This window comes from Panthera uncia, chromosome A2 (assembly GCF_023721935.1).
Source record: "Panthera uncia isolate 11264 chromosome A2, Puncia_PCG_1.0, whole genome shotgun sequence".
In the NCBI taxonomy this organism is placed as follows: domain Eukaryota; kingdom Metazoa; phylum Chordata; class Mammalia; order Carnivora; family Felidae; genus Panthera; species Panthera uncia.
Window position 1 is genome coordinate 124,753,752 of NC_064816.1, and position 26,570 is coordinate 124,780,321.

At 36.1% G+C, this 26,570-nt stretch overlaps 1 protein-coding gene across 9 annotated transcripts in view; it reads right to left on the bottom strand.

The window, feature by feature from the left end:
- Window positions 1-26,570, bottom strand: part of IMMP2L (inner mitochondrial membrane peptidase subunit 2) — an 879,044-nt gene that overhangs the window by 280,056 nt on the left and 572,418 nt on the right. For all 9 annotated transcript variants that reach the window (XM_049642962.1, XM_049642957.1, XM_049642960.1 and 6 more), the window contains one exon: window positions 6,060-6,125. In XM_049642962.1, coding sequence (XP_049498919.1) covers window positions 6,060-6,125 — 66 coding nt within the window. The remainder of the gene's footprint in view (window positions 1-6,059; window positions 6,126-26,570) is intronic.

Genomic DNA, 26,570 nt, shown 5'->3' on the forward strand with positions numbered 1-26,570 from the left:
GGGTAATTTTGAGCAAAGTGAATGCTAATCACAGTGCTCCAATTTGGGAGGCCTCACACTATCTGCCATACCTGCGAGCCCCTTCCAAGAGGTCCCTTATAGCCACAGGGTCTGTACTAGGCAACTGGCCAACACAGCCACACTGGCCAGACCAAGGAAGGGTGCCTACCCCAAAGGCAGCTGGTTTATTGGCTGACCAGTGGCCTGTCAGGTGGGCATATCCTAGACCTACACCTCAAAGGGACACACTCATATTCTCTCAGGTAGTTTAAACAAGAGGCAAACCCAAGGAAGTCAGCAGTTAGCAATGGGGCAGAAGCCAACTGGAACCCAAACAAGATGGGCAAAAGCAACACGCCAGCAGACAGAGGGTACAAATGAACAGAAACCAGTAGTCCTGCTGAACTACCGTTCCGATTCTTCAGTGAGGCTAGGCTGATCCCTGCCTTCTAACACCCTTCCTTCCCCAGGTAGAAACAGAACATAATTCAATCATCTGCTGAATTACCTTAAAAAAAAAGTGCTCTTTAAACTATACTTTACTACATATCTGTTTTTTTTTTAAAACTAACAGAACATTAAATTGAGGATTAAATTAAGACTTTGAAGTGCTTAGCTCTGAAAAGATAATCGTTTCCTCTCTACCCTCTAATTACGTGTAATTCACAATAAAAATACTACAAAATCCACAATAAGGGTAACTTGAGTTGTAATAAGTCAAGACTTTTTTCTTTGATCATTTTATGATATATCAAGTTTTTTCCAAAAAAAAAAAAAAAGGAAAGAAAGAATTTGGTGATGTGCATTTATTTTTAGCTTGCCTACTAAGAAATCAAGCATTATCCAAGTTAAAAGTGGGAATGGGAAGTCCACATTACAGATCAAAGCACCCTGTCTTCTACATGTTAGGACACCAATAGACAAATGATTTCTAGTGGTAGACAGAAAGCAAATTTAAAAAAAAATTTGTATATGTTTTGGCATTGAAAAAATGTGTCATAGAGAAAAAAAAGGTAAGCCTAATAGTAAATAATACTTTACTATACTTAAATACCTGTTAATATTTATAAATGCTGTTAGAAATATATTATAGGAATTATTCCATTATATTTTAATAATTTTTAAGTTTATTTATTTATTTTCAGAGAGAGAGAGAGTACAGGGGAAGGGTGAAGAGACAGAAGGAGACACAGAATCCCAAACAGGCTCTGCACTGTCTGCGCAGAGCCTGATGTGGGGCTCGAACTCACCAACGGTGAGACCATGACCTGAGCTGTCAGACGCGTCTGAGATGTCAGACGCTCAATCGACTAAGCCACCCTGGCGCCACAGGAATATTTTCAACTATTAATTTAAAACCCAGGAAGCCTATAATTCTTACATACCAATATTTCAGAGGAATAAAATTTTAAATTTTCTTTTAAAACACCAAATACAAAAATTATTTTCTCTAATCAATTATCAAATAGTTTTTAGAGGCTACATACTAGGAAAGTCTTGAGCCTTGACACTTCCATTCTGTATGCCATTCATGGGTTCATGGTAGAGGTGTAGTGAAGGGGGACAGAAAGGGACATATGTCCAAGAGTTAATTTTCAGGATTAGAACAAAGAAGCCAGACTTTGCACATGGGTTGCATCAGTGGGGGGAAAGGGTATAAATCTCTTACATCCCCACCTCCCTTTTCTTCATCTCCCAACCCTGTGCGGATAATCCTCCCTCCAGCTCTGCCTCTCCTCTGTGAACCTAATACAGTATTTACATTTACTGAGGAAAGAACAAGCCAGGTTTCTTTCTCAGGGAGGTCTGTTGTAGGATTTCTAATTGTACAGAGATTTTTATGTCTGACCAAGTTTTATAATCTTGCGTTGACTCTTCAGCTCTAATCAATATTGATACATCTGAATTAAAACTGTCTTCTCTTTGTATTATACTATAAAATGAATCCCTTGGCATTCCTAATCTTGTTAGATTATTTGACATAGATAAAATTTTTGCTTCCTGTGTTGACCAATTCTTTTATTTAAATAACTTCACTGAGATGTAGTTCATATAACACATAATTTACTCATTTAAAATGTACATTCACTGTTTTTAATATATTCACAGAGCTGTGAGACTATCACAATTTATCTTGGAATGTTTTCATGTCCCCTACCAACCAACCAACCAACCAACAAACAAAAACAAAACACAAAACACAAAAACCTACTATACCCATATCTTTCATTCTCCTTCTTTATGCCTCTATTTTTTGTCTCTATAAATTTGCCTATTCTGGACATTTCATACACCATAAATAGAATTAAATTGTATATGGTCTCTTGTGATCAGCTTCTTTCATTTAACATAATGTTTTCAAGCTTTGCTAACTCATTCTTTAAATGGGATTTGCATCATATCCACACTGTTTTCCAAATATTAAAAGAATATTTTGTATATTTATGCATGTATGTCAAATGTTTTTCCAAATTATTGCCCTTCCCAGTTCCCAGAAATCAGAAGGCTAGATAGCCTCTTCAAAATAAAAAAAACACAGTCCTCAGATTCTGCAAATTGAAAATGCAAATCCTCCAGGTAACAAAAACTAAACTCTTTGATATTAACACACTTACACCTAACTAAAATCACATTATTATACACGCCCATTCATCCTCCCCCCTAAATGTCCAATCTATTTAAGGTCTCAAAATCAAAGGACTTCTTATAATTCAAAATATTAAATAACCAGTACAAAACAAGCAAATGCGTTGGACAGACGCTTCACTCAAGTATATATATAAATGGCACATAAGCACATGGAAACATGCTCAACATCAGTAGCCTTCAGGGAAATGCAAATCAAAACCACAACAAGATTCTATTTTATATCCACGAGGATGGTTATAATAAAAAAATATTCATGGTACCAAGTGTTAGCAAGAGTACAAAGAACCTCAACCCCTTTTACACTGACTGTAGAACATAAAATACAATAGCCACTTTCAAAAACAGTTTGGTAGCTACCAAAGTTAAACATATATTTCACCAAAATACCCAGTATCCCTAGGTATATAGGTGTTTTAACAATGACATATGTGAATACTTCTCGGTAGAAATAAAAACATATTTCTACCCAAAGACACAAGTGTCCATAGCAGTGACACAAATGTCCATATCTTTACTCATAATATCCCCAAACTGGAAAAATCCTAATCTTCATTAACTTGTAAGTACACAAACAAAATGTGGGATGTCCATACATAGAATATACTTAATAATAAAAAAGCACAAACTACAGATATTCACACATTGGAGGAGACAGAAAAAAAAACATTCTGATACGTGGTGGAAAAAACACAGATATAAAAGACTACATATTGTATAATACTGTCTAAATAAAATTTCTAGAAAAGGCCAAACTATGGAGACGTAAAGCAGATCCATGGTTGTCTGGGATTGGCCACTGGCACTGGAGTAGCTTCAGTTAAGTGCAAATGGAAAGAGGGAACTTTTGAAGGTAATGGAAGCTCTCAAAAACTAGATGTGGTGAGGGTTGCACTATATTTATATATAATAATATATATATATATATAATAACATATATATATTATATACAATAATGTTTATAATGAAACATTAAACTATATTTAAAATGGGTGATTTATACAGTATATAAATTACACATCAATAAAGATTTTGAAAAAAACACAAATATACATAAATGTAAAGCGTTCAAACAATACCTCAATATCTCCATTAATACCATGCAGACTACCAATGAACAGGAATTCATGACATGAAAGTTTTGCCCATTCATTCCTACATCAACAAGTTCTCAAATTGTTTGGTACTTTATACTCTAAAAATAATTTGTACTCTTAAAAATAATTGAGGATCTCAAAGAACTGTTGTTTATGTGGATACCATTTGTCAATATTTACCATATTAGCAAATATACTCTGTCAATATTTACCATATGGGGAATTAAAATGGCAAATTAAAAACAATGTTACAGCATCACTTCCAACAATAGCCAAATTATGGAAAGAGCCTAAATGTCCATCAACTGATGAATGGACAAAGAAATTGTGGTTTATATACACAATGGAATACTACTTGGCAATGAGAAAGAATGAAATATGGCCATTTGTAGCAATGTGGATGGAACTGCAGAATGTTCCGCTAAGTGAAATAAGTCATACAGAGAAAGACAGATACCATATGTTTCCACTCTTATGTGGATCCTGAAAAACTTAACAGAAGACCATGGGGGAAGGGAAGGGAAAAAAAAGTTAGAGAGGGAGGGAGGCAAACCATAAGAGACTCTTAAAAATTGAGAATAAACTGAGGGTTGATGGGGGGTGGGAGGAAGGGGAAGTGGGTGATGGGCATTGAGGAAGGCACCTGTTGGGATGAGCACTGGGTATTGTAAGGAAACCAATTTGATAATAAATTTCATATTTAAAAAAAAGATAAACTAAATAAACATTAAAAAAATTAAAAAAATAAAAGATAAATAAAAACAATGTTATAGATTCAATCTAAAATAATAACAAACCTATATGTTAACACATGAAAACAAATACGCTCAATGAAAAGTATAATTATTTCCCAAAACAAAATAAACAGAGTTGAAATCAGTGGCATTTTTTATGTTTTTGCCAATCCGTTTCGTGTTTGGCTTAATAGAAGACAACCATATTCCCATATCTGCTCTTGCATGCAATCTGAAGCAATATCTCACATCACACAGCCTGTGGAAAACCCCACTGTATACTCAAGAGAGAATAAGAATGAAAAAGGCAAACAGCATCTTAGTATTATTAGGAAAGTAGTTCTGATCTCACTGACCCCCACAAAGGGTCTGGGGAATGCTTAACACAGTTACTTTAGGATTAAGATTATTGGAAAACAGGATCAGGAAACTTTCTGGAAATAATTTTCAGAGCATTTTGACCTCTACATTGTATAGACCTGACTACAACTTACTTAAAAGTAAGCAATCAAAATGAGACACATCATGCCACATCAATACTTACTTGTTGAATCTCAAATGCTGTTCTAGATTCATCAGCAAGTAAAATAAATAAGACAATACTACAGATTGTTAAAAAACCTGATTGTTAGATTGTTATTTTCTTTTTTTTTAAGATTATTTATTTATTTTATGAGAGAGAGAGAGGGAGGGGCAGAGAAAGAGAGGGAGAAAGAGAAACCCAAGCAGGGTCTATGCCATCAATACAGAGTCAGACTCGGGGCTCAATCCCACCAACTGAGAGATCTTGACGTGAGCAGAAATCAAGAGTCGGACTCTCAACCAACTAAGCTATGCAGATAAGTTGCCCCTACATTGTTATTTCCTAAAGCTACTATTTTAGTCATGGATTCAGAAGCTTTTGTTTTATATCCTTTCTCGTTTTCCACCATTGCTATGAGTGTGAAAGCTCTGACCTAGTTTCTGTATATACTTGTAAAATAATAAAACATTTTTGAATTTTTCTAAAATAAACCTCGATACCATAATCTAAAATAATCATGCTCATTTTAATATTTGAAAAATAATTATTTAGTTGTCATTTTAGAAAACATGACTAAATTAAATTGAATTAGTATTTATTTCTCCTGTGCCTCACATTTAAAGAATAATATAATTGGGGCACTTGCGTGGCTCAGTTAGTTAAGCTTCTGACTCTTGTTTTAGGCTTAGGTCATGATCTCACAGTTCATGGGTTCCAGTCCTGCATTAGGCTCTGCAGTGATAGAGCGGAGCCTGATTGGGATTCTCTCCCTCTCTCTCTCTCTCTCTCTCTCTCTTTCTGCCCCCTCCTTTCTCTCTCTCTCTCAAAGAAAGAAACAAACATTACAAAAAAAAAAAAAAGGATGATAATGTAATCAAAAGTTTCCATGTGCCTTCTATCCTGAAATAGTTGGAGATGCTCGCTAAAGATGTACCAGTTAATTTGGGATGTCTCCAAAGCTCTGGTCCCCTTTGAACTGCATTGTACTTCCCAAGGAACATGATTTAAAACTTGACAAAATTCCAGCATTTATAACTTGAACTCAGTGTAAGTACTTACTTGACAATATCTCCTTCAAGAGCAATCACTCTTTTAATGATCTTCTGTTCTGGGTTTTTAGGGGACCTAGAATAAAATAAGATTATACAATCAGTTATGTCTCTATTGTTTTAAGGAAATGAAAAGAAATTCTGCAACAAAATAAGCTATATTAAAATCATTACAGAATCCTTTGCACCCATGACATGGCCTCAGTCCTACTTAGGTCCCCAAAGTGATATAAAGCTACTATTGAAGTAATTATCATTTTAAACCTTTGGAGGAGAAGCCATGATGACAGTTTATTAAAATAATAAGTAGAGAAGGATAAGAATTTTACTATTAAAGCTAAGTACTTGCAAGAGAGAGGATTCATATATAAAGAAAATTAGATGTTTCTTTAAAATCACATATTAAAGTTTCTTTATTTCATTTAAAATAAACAATGGAATTTTATTTAAATCCATAAGAAAACAAAGAAGATGAGAGGTGTTTAAAAAGATCAGAAGAGTCTTTTAAACTGCATTTGGGTTTAGCCATTTGAAAACTCCGTAATTCGGAGTGCTAAAACAAGGGTATTGACATCCCACTCTATCCCTAGAATCTCACTCTGCAGAAAGCCACGTCTGCCCTGAGTAGCGCTATGGAGAGACTCATGTGTTGAGGAAATGTCTGCCGACCATGCAAGTGAGCGTAGCAGTAGAACCTTCAAGCCTAGTCAAGAGACTACAGCTCTGGCCAAAAGTGTCACTACCATCTCCTGAGAGACCGCGAGCCAGGCCACCCACCTAAGCTGCCTTTGCCTTCGTGATACTCAGAAAATGTGTGAGATAATAAACATTTGTTCTTTTAAGCTTCTAGATGTTGGGGAAATTTGTTACACAGCAAGGGCTAACTCAGTCTTACTAAGGCCAATTTCCTGCCAATAATGTTTTAAGTCTTTTAACAGACACATTTCAAGGAACATCTCATATATCACATAAATGATCATTTAATATGATTTTGGAAATCAAAGACAGATAAAAATATTTTCAATTCAAGTCACATTTTGAATTGAGTTGCTTTTGAAAAAGGAAAGTAAATGCACAAAAACTGAAAAGATTAAATATATTCAAAATGTAACACTTCATCAAAGTAAATATGCAGTTTCAATAAGATTTATATTTCACATTATATGTTGCCGAGAAAATGAAATCATCTAAATCATTTGCATCTACTTGTGAAAATTAGTCTCACGTTTTTCACTAAATTATAAGTATTCTTTATTTTAAAAGGAAATTTGGTCAGAGTTTTTGACTGAACTGTCCCTTTCACTGAACTGACTAACCGTTACATCTCTATAATTTTACTGTCATCTGTGTGCAGCTAGAGTGAGGGTTCTTCGAACAGTGAAACTGAATAAATTGTGCAGGACCACTTACACACATTTAGGAAATTCCTCTCCTTTGTCTCTTTGTTTTAGGTAACCAGAAATGTATAAAATGATATTCAGCCTCTGTGATCACCAAAGAATTGCATATTAGAACAATGGAATGCCATTTTCCTATTACACTGACAAACAAATAATAATGATAACAACAACAACAACAACAACAGCAATTGTAATGCTAGTAATACAGTTTGTTGTTGAGGGTCTAGGGACATGGGTACTCTATGTATAAAGCATATGGTAATGTAATCACGCATTTCCATAAAACAGTGACAAGATTTTATATTCTTTTCAACATGACAATTGTAGTTTTAGGAATTAATCCTAATGAAACAATTATGAATATATGCAAAATTTTAGCAGTATAGATGTTATCTATTTTTAAAAAGAGAAAAAAATTCTGTTAAGAGTAGATTAAGTAAATAGTCCATCCACATAATAAAATATTTACCAGTCATTAAAATGATATTATAAAAGAATTTTTAATGATGTGAAAATATCAACATAATGCATAGATTGAAATGGAAGTTAGAAAATAGTATACATACTGTGACCTCACATCTGTAATTAGAGAGAGAAAATGTACATGCAATTGTGCAGGGAAAAATCAGGAAGGACATAAAACCAAAGTTGGGGTGTAGGGAGTTCTGTATCTGATAAAAAAAAAAGCGTGCCTAGAGTTTTTGGTTCAGATTTGTGGGAAGTCTATTAGCAGATGACAACTGTTGGTATCATATGACATTACGTAAGAAGAAATGCCCCAAGAAAGGCGTGAGACCTGAACTAATCGCCAAGTTCCCCCACCTCACACTGATGCGGTATTAATGCCAATGAAATAATATGAAAAGCAATCCTTATCACTGTAAAACAGTATTTTATGCCAACAACTTTTAAGCTCTTGAGGTGCTTGGAAAGAATTTTATGTTTTAAAATAATCTATATTTTAAGATCATGAGGCAAAATAGAATATGCAAAGTGAGCTATCTATATAATTAAAGTCTTATGAATTACTATTTCAAATATATCTATAAATTTTAATGTAATATTAAACTCATGAATCTAATCAAAAGATTCAAAATGAAAAAAAAAGCTATTACTAACATTAATCCCATTACTGCTCAAAATCTATATCTATATTTTAATCATCATGCTCTTGAATATACTACTTTCATGTAAGTAGAGTGGTATGAGAGTTATTATAGATTTACATTGTGAAAGTCATTGAACTTCCCTTTGTCTAAATTTCCTTGGCCATTTGCCCATCTCCTGGGAAGTGCGAAGAATAACAAGCGAAGGATTATATGCCCTCCTTTAGGGATACGATGTATGGTGTCCAACAAATACTAAAATTTGCATTTAAATTTGTAATTTCAGTGTTTTCATAATAAGCATTGTTTCACAATATTTATCTCTGGATCCTGACTTTTAAGCATTCTGTCATATGCTGATGATTTAATTAGGCACGTTTCCTCCAGAGGCTTGGACAGGATGCCTAGAATTATCCGCACAGGGCTCCGCACATGAGTTTGGTGTGGCAGAATGGGTGGGTGTCTAACTGCAAAGGCTGTCAGGAGGAGAAAAGGATGCAGCACGGTCAGTGCATTCCTATGACACTTAATGTTCTTGAATTTCACTTCCCATCTTGATAAAAATGCTGTTTTCACCCTATTGCAGGACGGACAGAGCCATGTCTTAGGTCTCATAATCTCTGGAAACGATTTCATGCTCTTGTATGTTCCTTCTGTACACTGTAATTTTGATCCTGTCTGGAGCACTAGGAAGGTACTTTGGAATACTCAGGAGATGCCCTTTGAGTTTTGTGGGGATGGAAAGATTAGCAAGTGTGCCACGCTCTCTGTTCCTGCTTCCATCACACACATACCTTAATCCTGTGTCTAGGCTCTCACTCTTCTCCCATTTATAGTGAAATCCTAAAACCTCCCTCCAGATTGTAAATATTTTTATGTTTATGTGACTCAGGATTGGCCCAGATTATCACAGAATTAATCTCATTATCAGAAGTCACTTTAACGACAGTCTAATGTAAGCATTGATACCGCAAAAATACCACACTAATTACATATATACAGTGCAGTCTAAATTTTAACTCTTCCTTCATAAGGTAGAAGAACTAATATTCTAGGCATGCCTTATATTAGACAGGCTGTTTTTCACTGTCCTAAAGAATGGCCATGCATTAAAACACATAACTACACCATCACAATAAAAAAAATGGGAACATTGCTGTTTGAATCATCAAAATAAGATGTAGAATAAAAAGTCCACCCAACACAGTTATAAAAAGTCATATAAAAAGAAAGTCATATGAAGTGATAACTTCCCTCTTCCTTTTGTTTTGAGGTATAATTAACATATAACATTTTATTAGTCTCAGGTGTACAATATAATGATTTGATATTTGCATATAATGCAAAATGCTCAGCACAATAAGTCTAGTTAAATCCATCACCACACACTTTTTTTTTTTTTAATTTTGGAAAATGTTGCCTGGGTCTGACATGGTTTTCATAGAAGGTTAGAGCTAGAAAGGCCTATGAGTGTATCTAGCCTTTTCCCTGTTGCTTGTGATCTCACCCATGGCCTAAGTGTCACTACTGTGTCACCTCGTGCCTTGCAAATGTATGAACTGGGGTACAATTTCCATGGGGCACAACCCTGTTACAATGGAGATGGCTGTCACTCTTTTGCTATAAGTGAGCCATTGACTGCAATCATCCTACAGAACCAATATGGGTCTCATTTTCAGGGACACAAGGCCAGATCAGAGGTCCTGCACAAGAAGTCAATCAAGTTTAGCCTGTGGAAAGGTTTTGTTTGGTTCATGCATAATTTTGTTTCAATCTTGAACTAGCCAATAAAACAGGAGACTTCACACAAAAATTCTAATTTCTTGTTCCTCTTGAAAAAATAGGAAGATCTGGCAGTCCTAGGCCCACATTCTTGCAAGAAAAAATGTCTGTAGGAGCTGAGAAGCAGAGACTATGGGAGTGCCAGAGTTCCAAGGGCTTGTTGAACAAATCTCTAGTGGCTGAGGGCATGTGAGTTTAGGAATCTCTAGAAATCTTGGCGATTTCCTTCACTTCTATCATCACATAACTACTGAGACAACATGTATAAAATCTCTGGCAGGCAGGCCTAGTACCTCGTAAGTAGGTAAATTTTAGAGCTATCTATCTCATCTTAAAATAAATTCATAAAGGAGATCAATTAGCTGGGCCCAAGCAAACTGTTACAATCCTTCTTTTAGATTCACAGAATATTTATTTAAAAACCCCTCTTATAATGAAGGGATTTTCACAGACTGTTGAATTAGAAGGCAAGAAAGGCATCTTAACGGTTTGGCCAAACTTTATTATACAATTAACTAAAGAAACATTAAAACTAAATATAATACTATTCACAGTGAAAAGCACAGATTAGTCTTAACTTAAATGGGTATTATCTATAAAATCAAGATAAAAATGAGCAATTTTCAATGTCGAATTCTGTAGATTTTCTTCACTCTCAGTAATATGAACTTTCACCTATAACTGCACTTTTAATGATTTTTTTTTAATTCAGTGCAGTTGTATTAATTAGTACTCTCAAAACATTTTACTTTGGTCATCATTTCAGCTACATTGTTGCCCTTACAGACTTTGCTTTGTATCACGTGAATCTTTTAAATTTAAAGAAAACACACTATCTGGACTTTCGTTGCCCTTTGGGTCCATTCTTGAAATAAACTCACAAATGCAGAGCTTGTAACTTCAGATATACTTTCGGAATTTGAATATTCTATATTTCAATATAATAGTTATATATTCAATATACTATTAATATAATGGCCAATATTTGTATTTATTATTTTGTATTTCAATCCCAAACAATCACATTTGCCCTGGTTTCTCAGAAAGTGCTCCAACCCAACAGGCTCCTTATTATTAAGGGGATTGACAGATGAGGTGGCCAAAGCCAGGTTAATGTTTCAAATGAGCTTTCAATAATAACTGAGTTTTTATGGGGACCAGATCTTGTGGAGAGATCGTGGGAAAGGTACCATCAGGCAGGGGCAGAGAGGGTTAGGTGCATAGAAAATCTTGAGATAAAAGGAGTTTTAGAGCACTGGGGCCAATTTTCTTTAGCATGCTCATATGTAGGATAGGGCCAGAACAGGGAAGGGATGATTTATCCACTTTGGCTATCTTCTCACAGCATAGCCTACCTGAATCAGGCTACTGAGCAGCAGCAAGAGAGTTTTTCAGAGAACCTGAGAGACTTCAGTCAGGGTTTCTAAGCAATCGAAGAATGTGGCAGCAGGAGCGACAAGCTTGTGTTTCAGATTTATCTTCTACAATTCTTTACACAAATGTATTTTAATAGCACTGATGAAATAACAAAAGCATGGGCTTTAAAGAATTAAGCTGTTGTTTACTGATAAAAATTTTTCTTGGTTAAGTCAAAGACTTGTTTCACTGTCACTAATTAGGATTGTAAGAAATTTAATAAGCAAATAGTGACAACTGGCCTTCTCAGTAAATCAGCCTTGATTATGTAAAATCAATTAAGTGTGTATTATGACTTCAACTTCTCTACTTGAAAAGAGATGAGGTCCATTTCTATGTCACCTAGGAAGGACGTTGGGTTTGTAGTTGGTGTTGAGGAAAATAACTACCATGACTTCCAGTGCTTTGAAAAAACCTTTGATGCTTGGCCTCCTGGCCAAGTCTCTGTGATTTCATATTGTCGGAGCAGTCACTGTATCCCTGGGGGTTGCGGCCCTCTGTAAGTCTGCTGTGGCCAAACAAAGAAAAAAGGCATATGCGGATTTCTACAGAAACTATGATTCCATGAAAGATCTTGAGGAGCTGAAGAAGGCTGGTATCGTTTAGAGTGCAAAGTGATTTTGGAGCGTAAAGAATTTCTTTGGGTTGAGTTCCATGGAATTTGTCACTGACTCGTGTTCTTAAACTATGAAACATGAATATTGGGTTATGAAATAGTTTCCCTTGATAAATAAACAATTAACAAATAAAAATAAAAGAGTAGTAATAGTTTTGTAATCATGTATTTGATTCTGAAATAAATGTTCTTAACTATGAAAAACTTAAGGCATTCAGTATAATCATAACAATGAGTTCATTTCCATCAGTTTATTAAATTCAAGCATGTCAAAACACAGAACTTTGCAATCTTCAGGTATTGAACATAATTACAGTTATACCTCACAGTCTAGAACAGGTTGTATGTAAATGAATATATTTATATAGCACATATATAAAATACATGGCATATATGTAAAACATATATATGTATGTGTATGTATGTGTATTCTATCATGCAATATGGCATCTTGCTATTTAAAGAAATTCCTCTGATCTGTAAAGAAACTCCTGGACTGAAAAATACATTCACTGATTTTATTTTGTAAATCTGGGTTTTCACACATTGAATATGCTTAAAGTTGGCATATCTGTGGAACTGGAGGAGATGAATACTTAACATAAATATGTATACTGACTATACTTTTAATTAGACTACCAAAGTACAAACCTTCATATAAAAGTACTACCACTCTGTGCCCAAAGTACAACATGCACTCAGGAGTACCTGAGCTGTTTCTCCTGTAGTCAATTAGATTTTGCCCCTCTACCCACATTCAGTGAGTATGTCTTTGTAATAGGGTACCAGTTAAGGCCATGGAAGAAAAATTAACCAGTCTTCAAAGGACTCAAACCTTCAAACTAACTTTATAATCCTAATATTTCAATTAAGCTAATTGGCTTTATATTTTTAGCTTCAACCAGGTTAGCAAATAGTGCCACATTCTTTTAGTAGACTTGAAGAACATACAAACCGTGAAACAGCCTGAAAGTACAAGGTATTGACATTTTCTGTATCAAGCCATATCTGTATCCATCAACACATCATGGAAAAGGCAGACCAACTGAGATGCAAAACACATACTAGTACCTAAGAGCTGAAGACAAAACACTTATACCGATGTCCAGGCAGGATATTTGCAATAGGTGCACTCACCTAGAGAATGCTATTGGAAGGACCGCCCAGGGGCCAGTCTGTCTCTAACATCCCACTTGCAGTTTGCCTCAATGTTGTCATATTATGGGGTGTGAGATAACAAGCTTAGGGCATGAGGGATCTTGGTAAAAGCAAAGAGAGGGAGAACAAAGGCAGTCTTGATCATTTAACCTGGAGCCAGCACTTAAGCTCCACCCATAATTAATTTCTTGTTGGACAAATATCCAAAGGGAAAAAAAAAAAGAAACAAAATTATTTTCCTTATAAACATGAAAGGAATGTCTTATCTATGGTGAATTAAGTTTCTGAAATCGGCCTAATTGTGTTCCACAGGTGTTTGTGATGAACAGAAGCTGTTAAATTCCATATGCATCCATTAGAGGTGTGCGCACCAAACAACTCGGATAGAAGTTCTTCAGTGTGACCTTCTGTGGTCAAATAAAATTGTGAGGTATACACTGATGTGCCAACCTGCTGCCTTTCTGGCTCATGATGATAGTCACCATATGACACTTTGCAAAGTCAGGCAATAGAAAATAAGGAGTTAGACGGGAATGGGGGCATTTCAGTAGCTGCCAGCATGGGGGTGAGGGGTTGGATTTTTACAACCAGACAGGCCAATATACCGTTCAATGGACGAGAGCATGGAGAGCTGTCAACTGAGGTTCAGGTGTCCCTCCCCTGCTGCTGTCACACTCTAAACTCCCCAGAGCCTAATGCTACTCTGACAAGATGAAGAACAAAAGCCAGACTTCATTTGACTTGAATTACCTTTGAACATTCTTGAGTTTACCCTAATTTGAAAAGAATAAGGTTTGGTCTGCAATAAGAAACCTAAATTCCAGTAATGGCAAAATAAAGTTATATATTTTGGCATACATTATTGTTATGACATGAGAACGTGCACCCATTCTACTTTCTTTATTCCATCACATGTATCAGTAGACTAATATGCTCTCTAGTGACTGTAGTGACATGCACTATTAATGTTGCAAGTATGCTGCTGGATTCAAATTTTCCAGGAAAATTGAGTTAGGTATATGTGTCGGGAGAAGTGAAATTCCACATAATCACTGAGAGTATCGTAATTTCTCTAAAATGCTCAATCTCCTGGAGAATGTTGATAGTATAGAGGTCAAAATATAAGTAGAATATGAAGCATCCTGGCTTGCTTCTGTTCTAACCCTGCTGAAATTATTAATTTTAAAAATACTGTATGGTACTATTGCTCTATGGAAGAATTTTAAGTTAGGCTCCAATAACCATACATAATTTGCTCCCTTGAAAATGTCAACTTTATGCCCCCAATAACAAACTGAATAGCATTAGTAAATTGTCTTCAGGGGAAAAAAAAGGCCATGATATTTTGGGACTTTATAGAATCCACTGCAACTGGTCATCTCTGCAAACAGCAATATCATTTACTTGCTCATCTGGACAGCCACTTACACTGCTCCAGTTTCTAAGCTATCAGAAACTTTTTCTACATATATATTTTTTTCTACTATTTATACTGCAATAACTTATAACTATGACAGTTTATCAATGCTTTAAACTAAAAAAAAATACTAATTTTAAGTTAAATGTCTCTTATTCTTAATGGTATGCATTTAGTTCTAGGCCTCCTAGCATGTATGACCTTATTCCTTTCTGCTGGATGGAGTATATGGAGATAGAGGAGAGGGGAAGAATATAATATCTGAGAAGCTAGAAGGGTTTCAATTTAGAAAGAGTTTTTAGTAGCTGAGAATAAATGTCTTTTAGTGAGAAGAGGAAAGTTGAGCATGACAAAGGATTTGATGAGGAGTTAAAAGAATTCCAGTTATTGGATCTTCTTGGTGGATAGACCCCTTAATTATGATATAATGCTCTTCTTCATCTCTTGATATGGTCTTTATTTTTAAAGTCTAGATTATCTGATATAAGTATGGCTACTCCGGCTTTCTTTTGTTGACCAGTGGCATGATGGATGGTTCTCCATCCCCTTACTTTCAATCTGAAGGTGTCTTTAGGTCTAAAGCGGGTCTCTTGTAAACAGCATATAGATGGATCTTGTTTTCTTATCCATTCTGTTACCCTATGCCTTTTGATTGGAGCATTGAGTCCATTGACGTTTAGAGTGAGTACTGAAAGATATGAATTTATTGTCATTATGTTGTTTGTAGAGTTGGAGTTGAACATTGGTGGTGTTCTCTGGTCCTTTCTAATCTTTGTTGCTTTTGGTATTTATTTATTTATTTATTTATTTATTTATTCATTCATTCATTCATTCATTCATCTTTTCTCTCATCAGAGAGTCCCCCTTAAAATTTTTTGCTGGGCTGGTTTAGCGGTCACAAACTCTTCACAGATAACGTGATGCTCTATATGGAAAACCCTAAAGATTCCACCAAAAAACTGCTAGAACTGATTCGTGAATTCAGCAAAGTTTCAGGATACAAAATTCATGCACAGAAATCAGTTGCATTCCTATTCACAAACAATGAAGCAACAGAAAGAGAAATCAAGGAATCGAACCCATTTACAATTGCACCCAAAACCATAAAATACCTAGAAATAAATCTAACCAAAGAGGTGAAAAATATATACACTGAAAACTATAGAAAGCTTATGAAAGAAATTGAAGAAGACACAAAAAAATGGAAAAATATTCCATGCTCCTGGATAGGAAGAAGAAATATTGTTAAAATGTCAGTACTACCCAAAGCAATCTACATATTCAATGCAATCCCTATCAAAGCAACACCAGCATTCTTCACAGAGCTAGAACAAATAATCCTAAAATTTGTATGGAACCAGAAAAGACCCCGAATAGCCAAAGCGATCTTGAAAAAGAAAACCAAAGCAGAAGGCATCACAATCCCCGACTTCAAGCTATACTACAAAGCTGTAATCATTAAGACAGTATGGTACCAGCACAAGAACAGACACTCAGATCAATGGAACATAATAGAGAACCCAGAAATGGACCCACAAACATATGGCCAACTAATCTTTGACAAAGCAGGAAAGAATATCCAATGGAATAAAGACAGTCTCTTCAGCAAGTGGTGCTGGGAAAACTAGACAGCAACATGCAGAATGAACCTGGACCACTTTCTTACACCATACACAAAAATAAACTCAAAATGGATGAAAGACCTCAATGTAAGACAAGAAGCCATCAAAATCCTCGAGGAGAAAGCAGGCAAAAACCTCTTTGATCTTGGCCGCAGCAACTTCTTACTCAACACATCTCTGGAGGCAAGGGAAACAAAAGCAAAAATGTACTGGGACCTCATCAAAATAAAAAGCTTCTGCACAGCGAAGGAAACAATCAGCAAAACTAAAAGGCAACCAACAGAATGGGAGAAGATATCTGCCAACAATATATAAGATAAAGGGTTAGTATCCAAAATCTATAAAGAACTGATCGAACTCAACACCCAAAAAACAGATAATCCAGTGAAAAAATGGGCAAAGACATGAATACACACTTCTCCAAAGAAGACATCCAGATGGCCAACTGACAAATGAAAAAATGCTCAACATCACTCATCATCAGGAAAATACAAATCAAAACCACAATGAGATACCACCTTACACCTGTCAGAATGGCTAACATTAACAAAGGCAACAACAGATGTTGGCGAGGATGCAGAGAAAGAGGATCTTTTTTGCATTGTTGGTGGGAATGCAAGCTGGTGCAGCCACTCTGGAAAACAGTATGGAGGTTCCTCAAAAAATTAAAAATAGAACTACCCTACGACCCAGCAACTGAACTACTAGGTATTTATCCAAGGGATACAGGTATGCTGTTTCGAAGGGACACATGTACCCCAATGTTTATAGCAGCACTATCAACAATAGCCAAAGTATGGAAAGAGCCCAAATGTCCATCAGTGGATGAATGGATAAAGAAGAACTGGAGTATTACTTGGCAATCAAAAAGAATGAAATCTTGCCATTTGCAACTACATGGATGGAACGGGAGGATATTATGGTAAGCGAAATTAGTCAGCAAAAGACAAATATCATATGACTTCACTCATATGAGGACTTTAAGAGACAAAACAGATGAATATAAGGGAAGGGAAACAAAAATAATATAAAAACAGGGAGGGGGACAAAACAGAAGAGACTCATAAATATGGAGAACAAACAGAGGGTTACAGGGGGTGTGGGAGGGGGGGATGGGCTATATGGGTAAGGGGCATTAAGGAATCTACTCCTGAAATCATTGTTACACTATATGCTAACTAATTTGGATGTAAATTTAAAAAATAATAATAAAATTAAAAATTCTGAACAGAAAAAAAAAGAATTCCAAGTGGTTGTAAGGCAACTTTGGAGAAAAGGGAAGAAAAATGGGGAGATTACCAAGAACTAACAGAAGTTACCTTATTAGGGTAAACGTACCGCATAGGTACATAGCAGTCACTAGAGAGGTACACAGCCAGGTGAAGTAGAGGGATGTGCCGACAGATTCATCAAAGGAGGCACAGAAGCACTGACATCTCAGTTTGGAGACGGAAGACCCTTGAAGTTGCTAAATTTGCTTTCTAGTAATTTAACAGAGCCTCAGAATCAGAGAAAGTTGGTTACATGGTTATTACACTCCCATGATCGTCCTTTCCGTTGCTGGGTTATCCTGGAAAGGTTTTATTCTTTGTAAGGACATTCAGAGACCAAAATATTCCTAGTGCCCAGTGTCCTAGATATAGAACATCAAAGGAATCCCTTTCCCAAAGTCGCAACCATATCCCAACTTGTGATGCATCCTTTCTTAAGGCTAAAGCTTGTCCTGCTAGTTTTGGTGGACACAATGAGTAAGAACTAACAAATGTGTTCAGGTATGCCTTTGTATATATATATATAAAAACTGAATTATGTTGAGGCTACAGTTTGCCAGATTATTTACCCCTTCCTATCATTCTTTAGTATACACATACTGTAATCACTTCTTTTTCTAGTCCATAGAAATTTATTTCGAACAATCGGTACCCACTTAAAATGGAACATATGATGTCTACCCACATGTGTTGTTCCTTACAGAAAGTCACTTTGAGTCTCGGTTGAAAGACAGTGATTAATGTGAGAAGGCTTGCCTGCTTTCTGAGCATCGGTCCCCTAATTCTGTACACACACAAAATGGACTCTAATCTCTACAGCTGTCATGTTGAAGCTCTTCGTGAGCTGTACATTTCACAGGCTCTAAAATCACTCTGCAGCTCAAACATGATCAACAGCTTTCCTCAAACCAGAGCAGCAGTGAGAGACTATTAAATCAAAACGGGAGCAAACCCTCATCTTCACGTGCGCAGGAAATTCATAGGGGGCCTGATTTCCATATGGTTCCCACAGCTGAAGCTTAATGAGTTATCTTCCAGATACAGGTACAACCGTCATAATCCTCAAATACCTCTACAATGGAGTAAAACAGGTCCAAATACAATTAAGGAAAATAATCTCCAACTGGCCTTACATGCCTGTGGGTTAAATGTATGAAGGAGGCTTTGATTTAAATAAAGGCAGATTCTCAGAAACATATGCTCACCACCCACCAGTCTTCATCTGAATGGTAGGAACTAAGGAGTTTCATTTCACTGTAGCACTGGAGCTTTGCCAAGAGGCAGAAGCACAAACATTAGTGATTAAGAAAGATCTCCAGTATAAAATGTGTTTTCAGAGGTCCAATCTACTTTAGAATGGGTTTATAGGCAATGGCATTATGTTTCGGATTGACCACATGGAGAGATGTTCTGATGTATATAACATTATTAAGGTCTACTTTGGACTTTTAAATAATGTAAGCCTACTCCCTAAAATAAAACACCTTCCTTGAAAAGATACAACAAAATCATATAACCAGTTCCCTCAAAAATCTTCTGACTCAGCTTCATTGAAAAAGGTACAGCCCCAAAGCCTTGCTCATGCATATACCCTGTCTCTCCCACCTTTTCTCAGTTCTTTCTTGCCACTGCCATCTGTTTGCTTTGCTTTTTTCCAGCACGTTGCCCATCCCTCCAGGCTGTTCACTGGCACCTGGATGCCTCCCTCTAATTCTTTATAGCACAGTCCAAGAAATGTCCCAGGTCTTTTCCAATTCTTCTTCCCAAAGATTTTCCTTAACACCCCCCCCCCCCCCGGAATATTTTGGATACTTCTCCTCAGATATCATTTTTCAATTAGATGATATGCAAGTTTGCTTTGGGTCCCCTCTTTTAAACACAATTATTTCCTGTTACGTTCCTTTGTGTTATACCTAGGAGGAAAACTTTCTGGCTATCTCATCTTTTACAATTACAGTTCAACAAAATCCTTATAATTCCAGGCTTTAAAGACTTAAACACTACATTCAGAGGAGTTGTGTGGTGAAGAAGTAGCTAATACAAATGCTTCTGGAAAAGTCATGCTTCCTTTTCATTAACTTTTAATACATAAACGTCTGTCTACTTTGTGTGATTAGGTACACTGACCTAATCACACAATCAATATCCAACAGCAGAATTCTTACAGATTTAAAATATGTAACATGATTTAATAAATGAAAGGCAAAGAAATGGAACTCAAAGGTAGGAACTCTACAGAACCAATGAAAAACAATAAGGTAAATGACCATATTTATCTCTTTTGTAGTATCTTTCATACTATATCACTACGCTTTTAAATTAAAATCTCATTTTATTTAGTTCCCAACAATCCAATCTAATCACTTTCAAGTCAAAGACTCAGCTGTTTAGAATGCAGACTGTATCACTGCTGTGGTTATGTGTACTTGACCTCCTGCCTGTTAACAAAGAGACTCAATTAATTATTTGCTGTTTTGAATGGCTATTTCATTTCACCTCCACCTTTCTTTAAGTGTTAAAAGGCTCAATTGCTTTATCACCTTAACCTTAGCTTTGGAGAATGCACGCAGAATTTCTCAACTGCCAACTAATAAACCATCTTGATCCAGAAAGCTAATTTTCAGGACCACAGCTCCTACATGTCTTATGCTAGAGTCAGCTAAAGCAACGTATTGACCTGGTGGCACATCATCTTCCAAGAGAGCCTCTTCATTTTCAATGGAAGCTTTGGTGCTAAACTATTCCCTTGATACAGGTAAAGACACACACTAGCACTGCAATGGACTGTAGTGTCACAGTAACAGGGAAACACTGGTTTCATTACAAGTGTTACCATACAAAAATGGAATGCTTTCACCATAAACTGAAGGTATGTAAAGTGATAGTGAATTGTTCTTTTTCCAATGTACTTTTAACTTCTCCTATAAACTTTTAGTTACATTAAACTCAGTAGTGTAATCTCATACTGAAATCTTGAAACACCAAACCAGAACAAGAAAACAGCTTCAAAGGAAATATGAAAATGTCCTTTGCAATGTATATGTAAAGTCTTACTGATACCTGTGAAAGTATATATGTGAAAAACTAGCCTCAAAGCCAAAAGAAACCAAAGAATCTTCCTGCTTCTCATGAATTCCATTAATAGTGATACCATGTAATATTTCAGAAGTTCCCATTTGATACATATTTTTTTTTTAATTTTTTTTTTCAACGTTTTTTATTTATTGTTGGGACAGAGAGAGACAGAGCATGAACGGGGGAGGGGCAGAGAGAGAGGGAGACACAGAATCGGAAACAGGCTCCGAGCCATCAGCCCAGAGCCCGAGGCGGGGCTCGAACTCACGGACCGCGAGATCGTGACCTGGCTGAAGTCGGACGCTTAACCGACTGCGCCACCCAGGCGCCCCTGATACATATTTATTTATAGATTATTCCTATCTTCACCTATATACCATAAGATGTGAAAGTAGTGAGTGTCTTAACCTTCTCATTGTATCCAGTCCCAAGTCAGTAACTAGCATTCAAAAGCATAACAAAACAGGGGCACCTGGGTGGCTCAGTCAGTTAAGTGTCTGACTCACGGTTTCGGTTCAGGTCATGATCTCACGGTTCATGGGTTTGAGACCCGTGTAGGGCTCTGGGCTGACAGTGCAGAGCCTGCTTGGGATTCTCTGTCTCCTATTCTCTCTGCCCCTCCCCTATGCATGCTCTCTCTCTTGGAAAAAATAAATAAACTTTAAAAAAGAAAACAAAACAAATAATAAGTATTTGATGATAATGATTAGGTCATAATAAGTACACCACAATATTGCCAAAAGGTATCTTTGTGTAAGTAGAATTAGACAATAACTGTCAGTTTGTGCCAGGCTTATTTACTGAGCATAATGTGTTCAAGCTTCATCCACACTGTAGGATGTATCGGAATTTCATTCCTCGCCATTTTTATGACTGATGCTGATTATTGTTTCAAGAATATCCAAAATGATTTATTAACCTAGTAACAATATCTTAGTATCTTTCTTATAATCTAATTTTTTAATGGCAACTAAAGTTTTGAAAAAAACCACTCATAACTACTCAGTTCTTTCCAAAGAGAATTTATACTGACATGAAAATAAGTGATTCTGTCATCTGCATATCTTGGCAGATGGGGATAAGTGGTTCTGAAACTCTAAAATCTAGGATGGAGCCCTGAAAATCTAGAATCCACATTTCAAAAAGCACCTAGGTAAAATATAAATAAGTAAATAATAATAAAAATAAATAAAAAGCACCTAGGTGATTCTGATCCAGATGGTCCTAGGCCGCTTTGATGAATACAGCTGGGAACCCTCACATGAAAATCCTATGAAATTCAGCATACCCTCCCCCCACCAAATGCACACATTCAATAAAAATACTGGTCATGATACTTTCACAATAAACATAACACATAATATAATAGTAAAGCATGCACATAATTCTAAATCAGTGAGAAAACAACAATTTCCTACTAGGGAAAAAGCGCGCTAATAATTCCACATTTCACTTCAGCCTTGAACTGGATCTACAACTACTATGAAACAATGTAACACAAGTAAGAAAGAGCAAGACAGGGGTTCCTAGAATATAAATTTCCAGGGTTTCTTAGAATATGAAAACCCTGCTCAGATCAAACACAATGAAGAGAAACCATAATTAACAGAAAGGCTGTATGGTATTAGATACAGAAGAATTTATTTCTTCGTCATTGGTTCATTCAACAAGTATTTGTGAAATGACAACCAGGTATCAGGCACTCTGTACGCACTAGTTTACTAAACAGCCTTTATTCCTTTATGGCCCTCGTGGCATTTTTAGGATTCAGGCCCAAATGCTACCTGTATCATCTTGAGCAAGTCATTTATTTCTCTTACCATTTATTTTTTCACGAGTAAAAAGAGGTGCTGACAACTGGTAGCACTGACTCCCTCCCCCGAATGTTGCTGCAGGGTTCAAACAGGCTCATCAAACACAAGCTTCTAAGCATCTGATTTTTATCGGAGTCTCAGAATGAGATAATAAATTATATTGGTGAGCGCCAATGGTCCAATTCCTAGTTGAAGTAGGAGAGAAGTTATATTCTCTGAAACTGAGATCACAGAATGAATTTCTCACTACCAAGATCACCACGTAACTTTCTGTGATGCGTGTGTGTTGAATGTATCATGCCCAGATAGCAAGTGTGCACCAGATAGAGAGCTTGACTCTACTTCCAAAGAAATGTCAATAGTTTTTCTCTCCCACTGTCCTTTCTTTCTTTCTACTCTTCCTCCTTCCCTTTTTCCTTTTGTCTTTCTGCCTTCCTTCCTTCTTAGAAACTTCTTCATAAAATCTTGTTAATAATTGAGATGGTTACATAGATTAAACCATTCTTAGGCCCAGTAATTTGTTGATTTTTTTCATTAGTTTGTGAGCTGTTAAATTTGTAGCTAAATGTATTCTTAGTGGGCAATTTAATTGTTCCAGTGAAATGCAAAAGTTCAATCAACCAATTTTGTGTGGAAAGTGAAGGGAATCCAATCATTCTGTCTGTTGTGTATTTTAATTAATTGTTCCCCACTCAAAAATGAGGTAAAAAAATGAAGACAATGATATTGTATTAAAAATGCTCAGGACTGCTCGATTCTGTGTCTCCTTCTCTCTCTGCCCCTCCCCAGCTCACACTCTGTCTCTCACTTTCTCAAAAACAAGTAAAAACATTTTTAAAAAATTTTAACAGTGCTCAGGAAATAACAGAAAACAGTTCACAGAACATCCTTAAAAACAAGCACAATTGGAGAAATCCAAGGCCTAAGAGACATTCACCATAAGCCACTAGCAAGTCGACAAATGCTAGACGTTTGTCCACTTTTCAGTCCCATATTCACTGTTTCAGTGTTTTCCTTCTAGGATAATGGACTATAATATTTATTGGTATATTTCCTAGGCTGTTATTCTGAGTATTTTTAAATGTTCTGACTTAATTATGGTAACATTTTAAAAGAGTGAAATAATGGATACCTATATTTTATAATAAGAAAGGTATGCCATAGACAAATGAGTATTTTCCAAAAAGCACAAATCAGATTCAGACTGAAACCAGGATTATGGGTATAAGACTCACCCTCTGTTACTCAGAACACTATATTATAATTTCTCACAGTGGCTATTATTATTCACAATGAGCTTTCAGTGAAAAAAAAAATCAAAATATATATAAAGAAACGTGTAACAACATCACCAAAGAGAAATCAGTGATGGCAACCTAAAATTATTCTCATTCTTCCTAAAAAGTTGTGTATCCAATAGCTAAAAGTGACAAATCCTATTTAAAATAAGATTATCATCTAAGTATTTCATATTTTCATGTGAGAAAAATAAAATTATTGAATCCAAGTTTAAATTAGATTATTGATTGATACAAAGTCCCTCTAGAACCCTCCAGTTAATTTTCTGACTCTGTGATCTCTGCAATTCTTTGATAAATCTCTCTTACGTGTACAACAAAACCACAAAGCCCTCTTATACAAAAGGAAAAATCTATAATTTTGCTAAATCCAAAACATTTTGTTTTAAAATTTGTGGGTTCAAAAAAATAATTAGAAATATATGAAGAAATTTTAGATGATAATTCTTACTAGAAATTTAAATTAATTAATGAAAAGATCGATAGAGGAAATTAAGGAGGTTTGGTGTTCTTGATATTTTAAGGCCAACACTTGGCCAAGGTAACACTTGGTATTACACTTACAGAGGATCATGTGTTGCATTAGCTGTTGGTCCGATAAGGTGTTCTTCAAGAACTTCATAGGATTAAAATACAACTTTCCCATAGTGTATGTACAACATGAATATCCACATAAACCCACATAGATTATGCTAATTTTCTCTGGGGCAGAATGTACTGTGTTGTCTGGCTGTCAATTGCTCCAAACTTTCCTGCTACTTTTCATTTCTTAATACTTACTTTTTTTTCCTTTTCTTTTCTTTCCTTTTCTTTTTTCAAAATGACCCTTGTGCCCATCATTCAGAAAGAATTGCTAGTAGAATTTGGTATTTATCGTTTCTCTTTTTTTCTGGCTCAAGATATACTTTTTTTTTTTTTTTTTTTTTTTAAATTTTTTTTTTCAACGTTTTTTATTTATTTTGGGGACAGAGAGAGAGACAGAGCATGAACGGGGGAGGGGCAGAGAGAGAGGGAGACACAGAATCGGAAACAGGCTCCAGGCTCCGAGCCATCAGCCCAGAGCCCGACGCGGGGCTCGAACTCAGGGACCGCGAGATCGTGACCTGGCTGAAGTCGGACGCTTAACCGACTGCGCCACCCAGGCGCCCCAAGATATACTTTTTTTTCCTCCTGAGGGAGGTTTTTGATTTTTATTTTTATCGAAGTAGAGCTGACATACAATGCTACATTAGCTTCAGGTGTACAACACAGTGATCCAACAAGTCTGTACAGTTATGCTATGCTCACCACAAGCGTGGCTACTGTCTGTTCATCCGACTGCCATATATACCTATATTTTAAAAAGGGAATCACATATGATGTTTGGCAATCTTCTTTTTTCATAGTTTACTGGTTTAGGGCAAGTTCTTCTTAACTTCTTAACTCCCAGCAGAATGAGAAGTTTCAACTAGGACTAACACAAATTAAAAGTGAAAGATTCGTGATTATCTGATTGATTCTATCAATACTGATGGTCGATAAGATACTAACCCAAATTAGGGCTTTGAGGTAATTGAATTATTGGGTTTGGCAGCAGTCACACTGTTAAAATTATGTGGGTGATTAACAGTTCCTGCCTACAGTTAGGACTGACTGTATTTGGCAATTCAGGCCAATTGGTCATGCTTCCTACAGCATTTAGGAAAACCTTGCTCGACTCACAATTAAGACTGGGACTAACAAAATAAACGATTATAACTACTCTCCTGGGGCACGACAAAATATTTACAATAAATGTGAGAGCTGTCTGACGAAGTCACTCACTTTTCTTTCCCTGCATGTGGTCCTCTCCACTTCTGCTGCCTTCCTTATTTGTGCTCCATGGAGACATGCACCGCACAAAAGCAACACCTGCCACTTTCTCAGTGAGGAGAGTTGAAACAACAGTAGTCAATGTCTGGAATAATAAGTACCTTCTCTTAACCTTTGTTCTCTCATTTCCTGGGAAAAGGAATGGGAGTCTAAATATAGAGGGATTAATTAAAAAACTAATAGTAGGACATGTAGGGTGAAACATACATTGCAAGGCCTTTTTCAAAGACTTTTAAAAACGTTAACTGTGAGGGCTGGCCATGTATTAACTGCAGATATTTATTAATACCTGCATCTAATTTCAGGTTCTATGAGAAAACCCGAGACAACATAGTGATTTTCCCTGGGTAATTCTCATGTTTTCAAAAATAATACAGACGCATTTCAGGCACTGTCCTCCAAAAGCTAGTCATTGAGGTCCTGCTGCGTCATTGAGGCAAAGTTACAAAACTGAATCAGGTCACATATCCAAGGACACACCTCCATGAAGAAGCCATTGATTTGGCACTCCCATTTAGGGCAACATTTTGACCCTGGTTAGATCACTAGTTACTCAAAGTCAAGTAGTTTTAGTTGAGTTCTTACTGCATAAGTGCTCATATTATGGGGGAAAAGGTACACAGAACATCAAAATTTGCACCTCTGTTGGCAGTCTCAGTAGAGAATCCTGGGGCTGAATAGACATGAAGACCTAG